Source organism: Petaurus breviceps, unplaced genomic scaffold, assembly GCF_028583685.1.
Source record: "Petaurus breviceps papuanus isolate PSGF00001 unplaced genomic scaffold, PetGlider_PUasm1.0 446, whole genome shotgun sequence".
Lineage (NCBI taxonomy): Eukaryota > Metazoa > Chordata > Mammalia > Diprotodontia > Petauridae > Petaurus > Petaurus breviceps.
This window is the reverse complement of record NW_027186338.1, coordinates 2734165-2750261: the sequence shown is the minus strand read 5'-3', so window position 1 is coordinate 2750261 and position 16097 is coordinate 2734165. Positions and strand designations below refer to the sequence as shown.

The 16097-nt window shown below is 39.3% G+C and overlaps 1 protein-coding gene across 1 annotated transcript in view; it reads right to left on the bottom strand.

Moving 5' to 3' along the window:
- Window positions 1-16097, bottom strand: part of CHMP3 (charged multivesicular body protein 3) — a 43587-nt gene that overhangs the window by 2044 nt on the left and 25446 nt on the right. The window contains exon 4 of the mRNA XM_069101059.1: window positions 3781-3902. Coding sequence (XP_068957160.1) covers window positions 3781-3902 — 122 coding nt within the window. The remainder of the gene's footprint in view (window positions 1-3780; window positions 3903-16097) is intronic.

Below are 16097 nucleotides of genomic sequence, written 5' to 3'. Positions count from 1 at the left end.
CTTCTGGCTAAGCCGTAAAGGAAGTCAGAGGGCAAGTGGAAACAGAAGGGCTCCACCAGTCACCTCCAAAAATGCAAACTCCTAGCAACACTACAGCCCAAATCCGGTACTCGCAGATCAAAGTAAAAACACTTCAAATAGCCAAAACCCAAGAATTCAAGGACTGAGGACCCACAGCTAGAGTCACCACTATCATAAAGGGATGGAGAGCCTGGATACAATACTCCAGAAGGCAAAGGATATATTTATTAGCAAAACTGAGGACTATCCTACAGAGGAAAAAATGAATTTTTTTTTTAATCAAATAGAGGTGTTTCAAGCATTCCTGACGAAAAGATCAGAGCTATGTAGAAACTCTGAAGTTCAAAAACAGGAGTGAAGAGAAACATTAAAAAGGTAAACATAAGGGAACAATGATAAGGGACTAAACAAGGATAAGCTGCTTTCATTAAAATATGGGGAGATGATACGTATTTCCACTTCCACTAGAAATCCTGTCATCAATAGGGATCACAGAGGGTAGTCTAGTTAGACAAGGCCTGTTAGGTCTTGATCTCTGGAGATGAGAAAGAGAAGAGAAGAAAGAAAGTGGAAAGGAAAGAAAGGAAAGGTTACAGAAAATGATCTCACATAATCCGTGTGTCCAAGTAGATGTGTATCCAAACAAGGAGGAAGGGGTAGGAGGAGCAGAAGACATCTGAACCCCACTGTCATCTGGAGTAGTCAGTGGAGGAAACACACACACACACACACACACACACACACACACACACACACACACACACGACACGAATACATTTTACGCAATAGGGAGATAAGAGGAAAAGGGGAGAAATGGAGGGAGGGCAGATTAATGGAGGAATTAGCCCTACGGAAAACAAATTCTAAGGATGTACAAAAATTCTTTTTGAGGTGGCAAAGAATGGCAATCTGAGGGGTGGTGCCTATCAGCTGGGGAATGGATGAAGTTATACACGTGATGGCACACTACTGGACAGATTGTCAGAAATGATGGAGATGACACTATCCTTCTTGATCTCTCTGTGACTCTCCATAACTATCCTGGGCCTACTTTTCTCCTTTCTCCTTTCTCCTTTCTCCTTTCTCCTGGTGATCTCATCACCCCTCACGGATTGAATTACCATCTCTACGCCTTTCAGACACTGGACAATGGATGTTCAACAGACACCTTAAACTGAACATGTCCAGGACACAACTCCTCCTCTCCCACAGTTCCCTGTTGTTGTCAAGATCACCCCCATCCACCCAGTCCCAGGCTCACGACCCAGGGGTCATCCTTGACTCCTTATCTCTCCCCCCTCCCCCCCCACATCCAAGCACTTAAGTTGCCAAGGCCTGCAGATGTCACGTCCAACACATCTGACCTTCTCTCCTCTGACCCTGCTACCCCTCACCTCATGTCTGGGTCACTGCAATAGCTGCTGGAGCGGGGGGAGGGGGGTGGCCCTCCCTGCCCACATCTCTCTTCATTTCAGTTCATCCTCCATTCTGCCACTCAAGTGACTTTCCTAAAGTGCTGGTCCAACCATGTCACTGGACCCCCCACTGCCCCCAATAAATTCCAGCGATTTCTTTTCAACACCAGGACTGAATACAAATCCTGTTTGGTGATCAGAGCTCCTCCCCCCACCACGTAATCTTCAATCCAGAGGCCTCCTTGCTGTTCCTCTAAGGAGACCCTCCCTTCTGCCAAATCTGGGCATGGTCTCCAGCTGTCTCCTGCCTCCCTTCAAGTCCAACTGAGATCCCTCCCCAGTCTCAATTCTTGTGCCTTCCTTAATTACTTCCAGTTGACCCTTGTTTGAACACAGGGGTCTCCTCCATCAGACCATGAACTCAAGGGCAGGGACTATCTTTTGCCTTCTCTTTATCCCCAGCACTTAGCACAGTCCCTGGTACACAGCAGGTGCTTAATACTTATGATTTGCTGATGAATGCAAAGAGGCTACGCAATGCTGGGATGTTCTCCGAACATGTTAGTCTTACACTCTCTTGTAAATGTCCGGTCCTGGAGCTTTTTCTTCTGAAGTTCAGTTATGACTTATTCAACTTTTTTTCCCCCTGATATTGAGCTAAACAATCTATTTCTTCTTTTGCTGACCTAAATATTTTATATCTTTATTTATTTCCTCTAAGTTAATGGTTTTATTAGCATATTTTGCCACCAAAATAGTCTCTAATAATTTCCTTTATTGCCTCTTCAATTGCTGAGTTCTCCTCTGTCATTTTTGATATGACCAATTTGGTTTCCCTTCTCTTTATAAAAATCATATGTATTTTTAAAGTATTTTTTCCTTCCAAAAATCAGTTCCTAGTTTTATTTATAAATTCATAAAATTATTTTCAATTTTTAAAAATCTCTTAAATAATTTTCAGAATTTCTCCTTTGTTGGTTAGTTGGGAGGTTTTGATTTGTTGCTTACTTTTTTTTTTTAATCTGTGTATCTAATTCATTGATTTGTCCTTTCTTTTGGTGATGACAGCATTCAGAGTTATAAAGTTTCCCCTGAGAACTGATTTAGCTGCATCCCGTAAGTTCTGGTATGTTGATATATTAATGTAATTTTCATCTATGAAAATTTGAAATTGTTCATCCAATTTGTTCTTTGACCTAGCAGTTCTTGAGAAGTAAGTTATTTAGTCTCCAAATTTTAATTCTTTACCCTAAGGCCCTTTAATGAGCATCCTTTTATTAGCACTGTAATCAGTAAATGGTAGGTTAGTATTTCTATTTTTTTTACATTTTTCTGATGAGGCCCTTATGACCCACCACAGGGTCAATTTTTGTAAGGGTGCCAATTACAATTTAGAGGGACATAAATTCTTTTCTATTCCCATTTATTAATCACCTTAGACCTATCATCTCTGATTTTTCTAAAATTCTGTTCAAGTCCTTAACTTTTTTCTTATATTTGTCTAAATTTCAAAGGAGAAAATGTGCATTTTCAACATGTCTGAAAAGAACCATTTTAAAGAATAGACTTAGAATGATTTTCTCATACTTTACAGAATTTAAGATCACATATTTATATTTTAGCACAAACCTCAGCCCCTGGCCTAAGGGTGGCCCTTCAATTGATCGAGGACTTGTTCCTTCTCCCATAACTACCATGAGGTAACCAGAAAGGAAAAAAAAAAGAAGAGAGAAGCTAAGAGCTGGAGTGCTACAATAGAGAGGGCACTGGATTGGAAGTTTTTGGACCTGGGTTCAAATCCTGGCTCTTCACTTAACTGTCCATGTGACCCTGGGCAAATCCTCTGCCTCCCTGGATCTCTGTTTCATGTGTAAAATGAAGGAAGGGTTGGACTTAGAGACCAGTGGCTCTCAAAAGTTATCTTGTGGCAGACTGCTTTCCCTAGGTATATTTCAAAACTCCCCAAATCCTGGGAACTCCCACATTCCGCAGCTTCAGTGTGCGGAATCTTCTTCCCAGCATGGTATTAGGTGGCCACCACAGCAGCCAACAAGAAAAGAAAGTCAGGAGGTAGTGGAAGATAAGAAGAGGTGCCACAATTCTTCACAAGAAATAGAAGGAAAAAAGGGTCTGAGAACCATGAGGTCCAGAGGCCTCACAGACCTCATCTAGGACTCAACGTACAATCCCAGGACTCAAGCTCGCCCTTTCCACAGACCACACGCCTAGAGGTTTCACACACTGAAGAGTGTTATTTCCAGGGTTTCCCACAGAATTTCTCCCAAGATCTTCCTGCAGTCTATAACGCTGAGGGTCACCATGTGATTTTGTACAAGCATCTCACCTTCATCATCTCTTTGGACAGATCCCTCATGGTTGCCTGGATCTCTGGGATCTTCACTAGGCTTTGCATGGCTCGCATCACTTCTGTGCTCTTCTGTAAGGAGCCAGCCACTCGAAGGACAGCTGGAAGGGGAAAGTGTTTTCGCCATAAGTGCCACAGTACACCTTGCCAAGGACATAGTAAAGCCAATAATACAGGGGCACAGCCAACCCTTGTTGTCAAAGCCACTTCCACGTGTCTGGAGTAAATCTGAGCCCTGAGTGGCCTGGATTAGAATTCCCTGCTTGCTGTGTCCCAAGGACAATGGAAAGAGGGGTGCATAGTCTTCCCCTTGGGGTTGCTGTTCCTGTGTGACAATGTCCTAGGGAACAGTTTCCTCCCTTTTTGCATTAACTGAGAAGGAGCAGTCAGTCAAGTAGGAAGAGAATCAGGAGAGAGCAGTGTCATGAAAATCTAGAAGAAGGTAATCATGTCACAGGCTGCAGAGAGGTCAAGGAGGAAGACTAAGGAAAAAGCCATTGGATTTGGCAACTAAGAGATTATCAGTAACTCTGGAGAGAGGAGTTCCAGCTGAATGATGACACTAGAAATCAGGCTGTAGGGTTTAGAAGCCAGTGAGAGGGGAAATGAAAAGAGGAGGTTGTGGCATTGAAGAAACAGGACTGTATCTAAGACAGTAAAAAAAGAGGGCTGGAAAAGGGATGGGTTTGGGATGAAAGACTACATAATGAGATCTGTAACGCTGATCACAACCATTTGGGTCTGTTCATGTGGTGAGACTCATTCTGCCCTCTCCCAAAGTTGGGGGAGAGGCTTTGACAAGTCACTGCCTAGAGTGTGAAGCCAGATCTTCAGGGCCTTGCCAAAGTCACATGGGGATGGGGGAAAGTCTAAGTGTGCTGGATAACAGCTGGAGATGCTCCAGGTGACCAGGTAGCTGAAATCTAAGTGCCAAGGGATGTATGCCCAACTCAGAAAGACTCTGGGAAAGGGGAGAAAGGTGATGGAATGGGGAATTCAGTGGGTCCAGAAGAGGCGCTGCTGTGTTAGAAACAAGCCCCATTACTGGTTACTACCCAGATGGTGGGATTCAACTGGATTTCCACCCTCAGACTGATCAATCAGACACTCCTTAGGGTCAGGCAATGCCTGAAAGGCAAAAGATACCAAGGCTACTGCCTTGAAATATACTCAACTTCTCCCCCCCAAAAGGATAGAGAAGCAAAAATCTCTCTCCAGCCACTAAATTTAAAAATCTTTTGAAAATAAAAAGAATTATAGATTGAGTTATTATGACATAAGATATTGATATTACTATAATAAAATTTCTATTGATAAAGAGGGGAGGAAATAGAATAATAAAGCAAATCATAAATATAAAATTATTAACAAGAACAAGAAAAAAAGAAAAGAAAATATTAAGGAAAACATTTAGATAAGTACAGAACAATCTGTATTTATTAATTATAGAGAGCTAGCAGATTTTAGATAAATCTATTGACAGAAGCAAAAGGAAGATTTAGTAAAAGAGGAGAAAAGAAAAAGTAACAAAAGACATGAAGAAATAATGATCTACCATTAAATGTAAAAGGACATCATTTCATAGTTATTTAGCCAAGAGAGGGTAAATCGATCCTTTAAAATGTGTACCTCAAAACATCAACAACCTGTGACTTAACTGGTGTGGGCACTGCTTCTACCACTGCCCATCACAGCCTCTGACTTAGACTCAATAAAGAGTCTTCAAGAGGTCCTGTGGTAAAAAATCTATCATCATTCTACAATGGATTGTCACAAATGACAAGTACCAAGATATATCTGAATTAAATCAATAAAATTTTAATTAACAGATTCAAGTTAATATTTAATAGTGTTTTATAAGGTTTGTGAAATACTTTACAAATATTATCTCATTTGATATTAACAACAACCCTGCAAGGTAGGTGCTGTCATCCCCATTTTATAGATGAGGAACTGAGGCAGACAGAAATGACGTGACTTGCTAAGTTTTACAAAGCTGTTAAGTGTCTGAGGCTGGATTTGAACTTAGGTCAGCTCTCTTATCCCACTGTGCCATCTAGGAGCCTGTTGTTATTTTCCCCTCCAAAACACATAACTTTTTCTTAACAGTTCCTATTATACCAGAGAAAAGAATATCTAAGTTCACAGATAACATGCTGGTACTTTTCACAGACTGCCATAGTAGCCAGCACAGGTCAGAGAGACTAAGGCTACTACACCCCATGATTAAGAAAGGAAAGAGATGCTAAAGGAATAGCTGGGGACACGAGATTTACCAGCAATAAGACCAAACACTAAGACTGAAATAAGGAAGACAAGTGCCAAGTAAATCCATGAGACATCAGAGGGAAAATCAGACTCAGTGTTTTGACCAGAGTAGAAAGTCAACAAAATGTCTCAAACTTTACATAAGATTTTAACAATAAAAAAAGAGAAGAAATAAATTGCAAACAGAAAACTGAGTAGCTAAAATCATGACTGTGGCTCATATTCTTCACAGAACTTCACAGCTTACAAAATGTTCTCCTAAGTGTTGACCCGGCAGGGGAGACCTTCAAGACAGCTTGAGTGATTTGTACAAAATCACCCAAGTAACAATCGGCAGAGACCAGATTAAAACACAAGCCCAGGGGACGGCTAGGTGGCGCAGTGAATAGGGCACCAGCCATGGAATCAGGAGGATATGAGTTCAAATCCGGCCTCAGACACTGAACACTTATTAGCCGTGTGACCTTGGGCAAGTCACTTAACCCCAATTGCCCTGCCTTCCCCCCTCCAAAAAGCAAACAAACAAAAAAAAAAACATTTTTTGGGTGGCCAGGTGGCAGTGAGTAAGAGCCGGCGTCAGGAGACCCAGGGCATCAGGTCCGGCCTCAGATACTTAGCACCCACACAAAATAACTGGCCGTGTAACCTTGAGCAAGTTACTTAACCCCAATTGCTTAAAAAAAAAAAATCATTCTGATGGGGTGCTTGGGATCTATATTTGTAACATCAATTTGTAATACCAATTTGTAACATCAGTAATGATGGGGTGCTTGGGATCTATGTTTGTGAAATCAATTTGTAACATCAGTCTGTAAAACCAGTTTGTAAAATCACACTTCATCTCCCCTCCCCCCCCCCAGCTTCAGAGCATTAACTCTGCCCAGCAACAACTCATGAATTGTTTATCTCAGCTTGGAACAGTGACAAGCTACACCTGTGAATCTTTCACAAAAGTATCTATAAACATTCCAGCTCAGGCAACTATTATCTCCCCCTTGTATAGTGTCCCGCTTCCCCCATGAATCCTTCGGTGCCCTCTCTCTAGGTTGACTCCTTGGCTACCTCAATGAATCCTTCAGGACCCTATCTCTGGGATAACTCCTTAGACTATTATTCACACACTGAGTCTCCGTTAGCCTTGGTTCCCAGACATCAAACATGACACCGATGGGTGGCAGATGGGGCACTTCTCCATCAGCCCTTGACCACTAGCTGACTTAGTGACATTTCAAGCCTAAAACCACACCCCTCCAGGTAGCACCCCCTTGGGCTTTTTCCCAGTGAATTATGGGCAATACGCCTTCTCAGTTACATGAAAAGTGTACATCCCTTTAAACGCTGGCCCCACCTTAACTCCTCCCTAATCCCACCCTTAATCATCTAGTTAGCATAATTGGCACAGGTTCTACTGTGGATTTTTCTATAAAAACCTTAATTCTACCCCTTTAAGGTTACAGGTCCCCTAAAGGACTCTTGCCCACTGTAAAGTGTACAATAAACTTTTACAACTCTGACTCCAACTTTGCTTGGGCCTACTGAATTCAGACTGAATCACAGGCTCTCTGGTCTTAGATAAAGATCAGAGTTCCTGCTGAACCATATTGTCAACCCTCATCAATTCCAAGTGTCTTTGAAAGTTTTGAAAGTATTTTTAAGACAAAAAATATCCCTGCACATTTTGAAAGAAATACAGAGATAAATGTTGATTCTAAATTAAAATCCTAATACAAAAGAAAATCACTGCCCAGTATTCCTACTGCATATGGATGCTAAAAACAAAACATCAAAACACTGAAAACTTTTACATATTATATTAATGTATACAAAAGTAAATTCAATTAGGGAACAGGTAAATTTAATCTGAGAATCTGTATAATGTTTTCAATGATCAGAGGGCAGCATATATGATATAGTGGATAGCATGCCAGGCCTGGGATCAGGAAGATTCATCTTCTTGAGTTCAAATCTGGCCTCAGATACTTCCTAGTTGTATGACCCAGGACAAGTCACTTAAAACCCTGTTTGCCAGTTTCCTCATCTGTAAAATAAGCTGAAGAAGGAAATGGCAAACCACTCCAGTATCTGCCAAGAAGACCTCAAAAGGGGTCACAAAGAGCTGGATACAACTGAAATGACTGAATTCAATGATCAAAAGCTTTTATATATCACAAAAACTGTTTCTGAGTATCAATGAGAACAGAAGCCTCAATAACAACTGTCGAAGTCTGCAGAAGGCCCTTGAGCCTCCCAACCCCCCAACCGTGGGGGCTCAGGCTGCTTGTCCAGCTGTGGGAGTCTGGGTACCTCACTCCCATCCTCCCCTCCAACCTGGCTCCCTGTGCGGGTCTGCTTGTTGTTTCCTCTGTTACACTTTAGCCCCTGGGGGGCATTTTCCCTTCCTTCACAGCCCCAGCATTTAACCCAATGCATGAACATCATGGCACTTAATAAATGCTTGTTGATGAATTGCAGGTGCTGACCTGCATCAGTAGGAGATTCCTCATCAAAGAGCTCCCCTTCCCTTATCAATGAAATCAGGGCTCCAGTCCCTATTCTTATCCATCTATAAATACTTGTTTCCCCACTTAGAGTATAAGCTCCTAGAGAACAGGTCATTCTTTGTCATTGGATCATGAGTGCCTCACACAGTAGGTGCTTAATAAATGCTTACTGATCAACTGTTTGGCAGATGATTCCTTGCTCTGGATAACTAGCCTGGGTGTCACTCTAGATCACTGATGTTCTGAACTGGCTATTCTAGAAGCATCTCAAACTCATTAGCTTTCTCCTCCAATATACCCTCTTCTGAACTTGCCTCTTTCTGCTAAGGGCACTACCATACCACCCAGGTACACAACCTCAGAGCCATACAAGAAGCTGCACCTCTGTAAGGGTTATGGGATTTAAAGATCTCCCATGCCCCATGGACGTGCTGACATAGCAGAGCAAGAGAAAGTGAAAAGCCGAGCTAACGGTCCTGCGGTTGGCAGTTGGTGGCAGTTGCTTTTTTTTTTTTTTTTTGGAGTTAGGACTCCGGCTGAGCACTGCCAGGGGCCGGAGCTGCTGGGAGCACGCTGGGTGGTTGCTGTGAGTGGGGAGAGGAGGACCTTTGCCTGGGGTAGCCTGTTCTGTTTTAAAGGCTTGAAAATGTGGGTGCTTTCTACTTTATCTACCTGTGCCAATATCATAACTACTCTGATGGCTTTCACTTTCTGGTTTTGGGACTCAGTCTTTTGGTATCTTAATAAATTTTCTAGTTTATTTCCCCAAATGGCAAACCTGACGTATTTTGTGATGGATAATTATATCAGCATATTTGTAATCTCTATAGGCATTGTGAATATGGCATTGCTGATACAACCTCGAACCACTTCTGGGATCTACCCTTCCCTCCCCTGACATGGCCACTATGCCCTCTCTACTGTAATAGCCATCAGACCAATGGAATCATCTCCAAATTAACAAAAAAAAAATTTAAATCCCAATTAAACAGCAAAACAGAAATCCTGCAAATCAAAGGAGAGATTTGTAAAGTAGAAAAATCATTAAACTAATAAACAGAACTAGGAGCTGGTCTTTATAAAAAAGCAATAAAATAGATAAAACAATGACTAACTTGACTTAAAAAAACAAGAAAAACAAATTGTCAGAATAAAAAATGAAAAGGGGGGCTGATTATACAACGAACAAAGATGAAATAAAAGTAATTGTTAGAAGCTGTTTTGCCAAACTATTTGCGAACAAAACTGGCAATCTTAACGAAATGGATGAATATTTACAAAAATAAAAATTACCCAGATTAGCAAATGAGGAAACAGAATACTAAATAACCATATCTTAGGGGAAAAAATTGAACAAATGATAAATGAGCACCCTAACGGAAAAAAAAAAAACAACCCAAGACCAGAGGGATTTACAAGCAAATTCTATAAACATTTAAACAACAATTAATTCCACTGCTATATAAACTGTCTGAAAAAATAGGGAAAGGAGTCCCAAGAAACTCCTCCTATGACAAAAATAAGATTTTGCTACTTAAACCAAGGAGAGCAAAAAGAAAGAAAACTATAGACCAATTTCTCTAATCAATGCAAAAATTTAAATAAAATTCTAGCAAGGAGATTACAACAATATATCACAATTTGATGAGTTGGATTCATATAAAAATGCAGTACTGATTCAATATTAGGAAAACTATAAGCGTAACTGACTACATCAATAACAAAAACAACAAAGATTATAATATTATTTCAATAGATGCAGATAAAGCTTTTGACAAAATACAAAATTAATCCCTATCAAGAACACCAGAAAGCACAGGAATAAGTGAAGTTTTTAAAAAAAAATGATGAGTGATATCTATCTAGAGCCAAGAGCAAATATTATCTGTAATGGAAATAAACTAGAAGTCTTCCCAATAAGATCAGGGATGAATCAAGGATGTCCATTATCACCATTACTATTCAATATTGTACTAGAATTGTAAGCTATAGCAATAAGGCAAGAAAAAGAAATCGAAGGAATAAAAATAGGCAATGAGGAAACAAAACTATCCCTCTTTTCATATGATATGATGGTATACTTTGAGAACCCTAGACATTCAACTAAAAACTCGTTGAAACAGTAACTTCAGCAAAGTTTCAGGATATAAAGATAAATCCACACAAATCATCACCATTTCTACAGATCACCAACAAAACAGAAGAGACAGAAATAGAAACTCCATTTAAAATAGCTGTAGACAGTATGAAGGATAAGGACCAACGGAAAGAACTGGAGAAGTATTAATGGCTCAAAGGTAGGCCAAGCAAATACAATAAAAATGATACTCCTTATTTCAGCATCATACCAATCACACTACCAAAAGAGTTACTTTTTAGACCTAGAAAAAAATAACAAAATTCATCCTGAAGAACAAACATCCAAAGAATCAATGAAATAAAATGAGAAGGAAGCCTGGCAGTACAAGACCTCAAACTATACTACAAAGCTATAATTAAAACGATTTGATATTAGATAAAAAGTAAAGTGGTTGATCAATGAAACAGATTAGGTATCCAATATACTGGAGCAAATGAACTCAGCAACCTAGTATCTAATAAACCCAAAGATTCCAGCTAATGGATCAAGAACTCACTATTTGACAAGAACTGCTGGGATAACTGAAAAGCAATCTGGAAGAAATAAGGCAGCGACCAATATCTCACACCATATATCAAGACAAACTCAAATGGGGTTCTTGATTCAGATATGAAGGGTGATATCATAAGCAAATTAGTGGAACACTGAAGAAATTATCCATCAAATCTATGGATAGCAAAAGAGTTCACAACCAAACAAGAAACAAGGGTTCACAGGAGATAAAACGGATAATTTGCATTACATAAAATTAAAAATTTTTCACAAACAAAACAAATTCAGTCAATATTAGAAGTAGGAAAGTGGGGAAAAAACTTTTGCAAGTTTCTTAGCTAAAATCTCATTTCACAATTTGAACTGAGTCGAATTTTTCAGAGGAACCATTCCCCAAATGATAAATGGTCAAGGGACATAAACAGTTTCTGAGGAAGAAATCAAAGCTATCAATAGTCACATGAAAAAATGCGCTAAATCACTATAATTAGAGAAATGCAAATTAAAACCCCTCTGAGGTACCACCTTACACCTATCATATTGACAAATATGACAGAACAGGAAAATGGCAGGTGCTGGAAGGAGTGTAGAAAAACGAGGACACCAAATGCAGTACTGGTGGAGTTGTGAACTGGTCCAACCATTATGGAAAACAATTTGAAAATATGCCCAAAGGGCTAAAAAAACTGCACCCAGTCATACCACTATTAGATTTGTATCCCAAAGAGATAAAATAAAGAAAGAAATAAGAAAAAAAAAGGACCCATATATACTAAAGTACTTAGAGCAGTTCTTTTAGTGGTGGTGGCAAAGAATTGGAAATTGAGGGGATGCCCATCAATTAGGGAATGGCAAACAAGTTATGGTATATGATTGTGATGGAATACTATTGTGCTGTAAGAAATGATGAAACTAATTTCAGAAAAGCATGGGAAGACTTATATGAACTCATGCAAAGTGAAGTAACCAAAACAAGGGGAACAATTTACCCAGTAACATCAATACTATAAAGATAATTGGGGCAGCCAGGTAGCACAGCGAGTAAGAGCACCGGCTCCAGTGTTGAGAAGACCTGGAGATCGAATCCCGGGCTCAGACACTTAGCACCCACCCAGAAACACCTGGTCGTGTAACCTTGAGCAAGTTACTTAACCCCAATTGCTTAGGGGCGGCCAGGTGGCTCAGCGAGTAAGAGCACCGGCTCCAGTGTTGGGATGACCTGGATCAAATCCGGGCTCAGATACTCAGCACCACACCCAGAAATAATAACTGGCCGTGTAACCTTGAGCAAGTTACTTAACCCCACTTGCTTTAAAAAAAAAAAATACTGTAAAGATAATCAACTGGGAAAAACTTAGTAAAACTCTAAAGGGATCATGATGAAAAATGCTAGCCACTTCCAGAGAGAGAGCTGAAGTCAGTGCAGATTGAAGTCTTTTTTTTTTTTTTTTTTTTTTTTTTTTGGGGGGGGGGGGAAGAGAGGGAAGAACACACCTAACGTAGAAATGTTTTGTATGACTTCATATGTTGAGTAAGTATTGCACTTCTTGCCTTCTCAATGGGTGGGGAGGAGGTAAAGAATTTGGAATTGAAAACAAAATTCAAAAACAAAAAGCAAATTCCACTGTACTACCTAACTCTTGCTCTATTCACCATAACCATCTGAAAGCGTTTGGCTTATCATATACATAAACAAAAAAAAAAAAAACCAGCATAAAGAATGCCTATTATCCAGATTATGGTATGTAATTAGATGTACAACCTATCTATTGATCAGGATAAATATCTTGGATAAATGCTGCAAATGGTGATTGAGTTGGGCCCAAACTGAACTGGAGCAAGAGTTAACTGTACTGCCTTTAAGAAATTATAAAGCTACTTTAATGACCCCAACCTTCCTCATGACCATTTCTTTAAATGACTGGAGCAACAGCACAGTCCCTGAAGAATTAAATATGAGGACTACTTCAGAGAGCAACGTAAAGGTATATGGTGGACAGGAACACAATGTAACATATTTAACAGAACACTAAGAAGGAGAATCTGAGTAAAGAATACGATGATCAAAAGAGAAGATGGACTGGGGTCCATGTGATATGAAGAGAAACTGAGACAGGTTTCCAGTACTTTGGCTAGGCCCCGTAGGACAGATAAGAGTTACACAAGAGGGGCAGGCATACTGTGATCTGCATTGACCAAGACGACACAGACACTGATGGGCTCACAGATCTAGCTGAATATTTGAGAGTTAAATTCCATAAATCTAGTTTTCAGACAAACTTTTCTGTCCATGTCACTCATGCCATACACTTACAAGATTGATTTTCTGAACCCAAATTTCAGAGTTTATATTAATTCTGAGTGAATTCCATCTTATTAGATTCAGGGCAATGCTCTAGCCTTTTAAGGATCCCACTCTGTGATGCAATGTTTTAGTTGAGCCTTTTAGCTTTATATCATTTTAAAATTGTCCAAGGATGACTTAGGAGATCCGAGTCCAAATCCTGTCTCAGATACTCAGGTAAAAATGAGAGATGCATATAGCACTTTGTAAAACTTAAAGTGCCATATAAATGCTAGCTAATATTGTTGTTATTACTTACTAGCTGTGTCATCAGGGTCAAATCATTTAATCACTCAGTGCCTCAGTTTCCTCATCTGTAAAAGAGAGAACATAGGTTTGGTTTCTTGGCAAGCCAAGCAAAGAAGAAAAAGAAAGAAGGGTCCTATCAGAACATCTGACTTGAATACTCTTGCTGATGCTTCAGAAGAATACCAGAAGCCTAAGTTTGAGATTCCTTATCCAGGCTGTCCATTTTAAATTCACTTTGATATCATTCAGCCAAACTAAAAAACTCCTAGATATAGTTATCTGTGTCCCAATACATTCTGCTGTTAGCTCACTTAAATCACTAAGGAAATACTAACACAATGAGCATGTCTACCAACCCATCGATGAGTTTGAGACAAAGGGGAAATGGTCTAAAACAAAACAAAACAAAAAAAACCACCCCAAAACCCAAAAAAACCCAAACCCAAATACTGGACAACAGATTCTCCCATTTGGAACAGAAAAACACACACACACACACCAAAACAGATATTCTAGAAGCAATTTAATTTATAGTTAAGAATGTGTGGTCACAAAATCAGCCATCTGGACTAAATCAGCCAAATATACATTCACAAACTTCTTCCATTACCAGTGTTCTCAAAACACCCTTGCCAACTCTGGATAATAAAGGCAGAGACACTAAATACCAGTGCATTTACTTTTTACTAATATTATGCTGCTTCTCTTTTGATATCAGTCTTGAATAAAAAATATAATATGCTAAAGCAATTTTCATTTTATTTACTATTTCAATGGATCTGTTGATCTCACTGATGTGGATATCCCTCTGTTTCTTGACTTGGCATGGTCCATTCATGAAGCATGCAGGTAGTTCACTAGTTATTTCTTGTTACCACTATATAGTCCAGCCTAATTGCTTTTCCAGTCACCTCTCTTTCTCTGATAACATCTAGTAATCTGTTGTAATCCACTCATGCCCATGATGATTCCCTCCATTGCCTACTGGGTGACCCAAGAAAGGCTTTACCCTTCAAAGAATGTGATATTCTGCAACTTTAAGTAATTCAACATTAACGGAAGAATACTGTTGTTAAAAAGATGAGCCAGTGTTTCAGGGTAAAATTTAGGAGCCATTCAAGCACAATGCAAGTTTTGCCAAGGACAAACCAACCCTCTCTCCTCTGCCTACTGGGCTCAGTTCACTGTCCAAGATACACATACTGATAGATTAGTACTAGAGACTGTCCATCCAACTGTATATCATATTCTGTACAATAGCTATTCTTCATCCATTTGGTTTTTCCCGTGTAGATAGTTATGGATCTTTTTTCAGGAGACTCCACGATGTCCTAGAGTTTGCTTAATACAATGTCATCTACCAAAAGAAGCCTATAAGGACCTTACCATCTAGACAGAATTCTTCTTCCATTTGGCCTCTGTAATAGATAAGCTCCATGACAATAGCCAACACTTTTGGCGAATACAAACCTCCCTATCAGTATTATCATGTCTTTTAAGAAATCATGTCTTTACCCATATATGAGCAACTCCTTGTGTAAGAAAACCTTTAAGGCACTGTTTTCTTCTAGTAAACCAAGTATTTCTTATAGTCAATACACAATAAAGTATGATCATGAATTTTACACATTTCAGTCACTTACGGAAACATAAGGATGTGGCCTGTGGTAGAATCTGTCTCATAAAAGTCAGCCTATTCTTTCCTAATTCCCTCAAAAATGAAATGTTTGCACAATTAGGTCTATATCCCAAAGAGATAAAAGAAAAAGAAAAAAAACCACATGTGCAAAAATATTTATAGCAGCTCTTTTTGTGGTGACAAAAAAATTAGAAACTGAAAGGAAGCTCATCAGTTGTTCCTCAACTGAAGAAGTTGTGGTATATGAATGCAGTGGAATACTACTATGCTATAAGAAATGATGAAAGGGATGTTTTCAGAAAAACCTGGCAATACTTAGATGAACTGATACAAAGTAAAGTGAGCAGAACTAGGCCAATATACACAGTAAAAGAAATATTATAAAGATAATTGCCAATGAAAGACTTAGTAATTCTGATCAATATCAATTATCTACCACAATTCCAAAAGGACTCATGAAAAATGTTATCCACCTTCAGGGAGAACTGACAGGCTCAAAGCATGGATTAAAGATTTTTTTTTGTTTATGTTTCTTGCTTTTTTTGGAACATGGTTAGTGCAAAAATGTTTTGTGTGATTTCACATATATAATAGGAACTGAAAAAAAAAAACCCTAACAAGGTGACATTTGATGTGTGTGCAAATCATTCATTTAGAAATTTG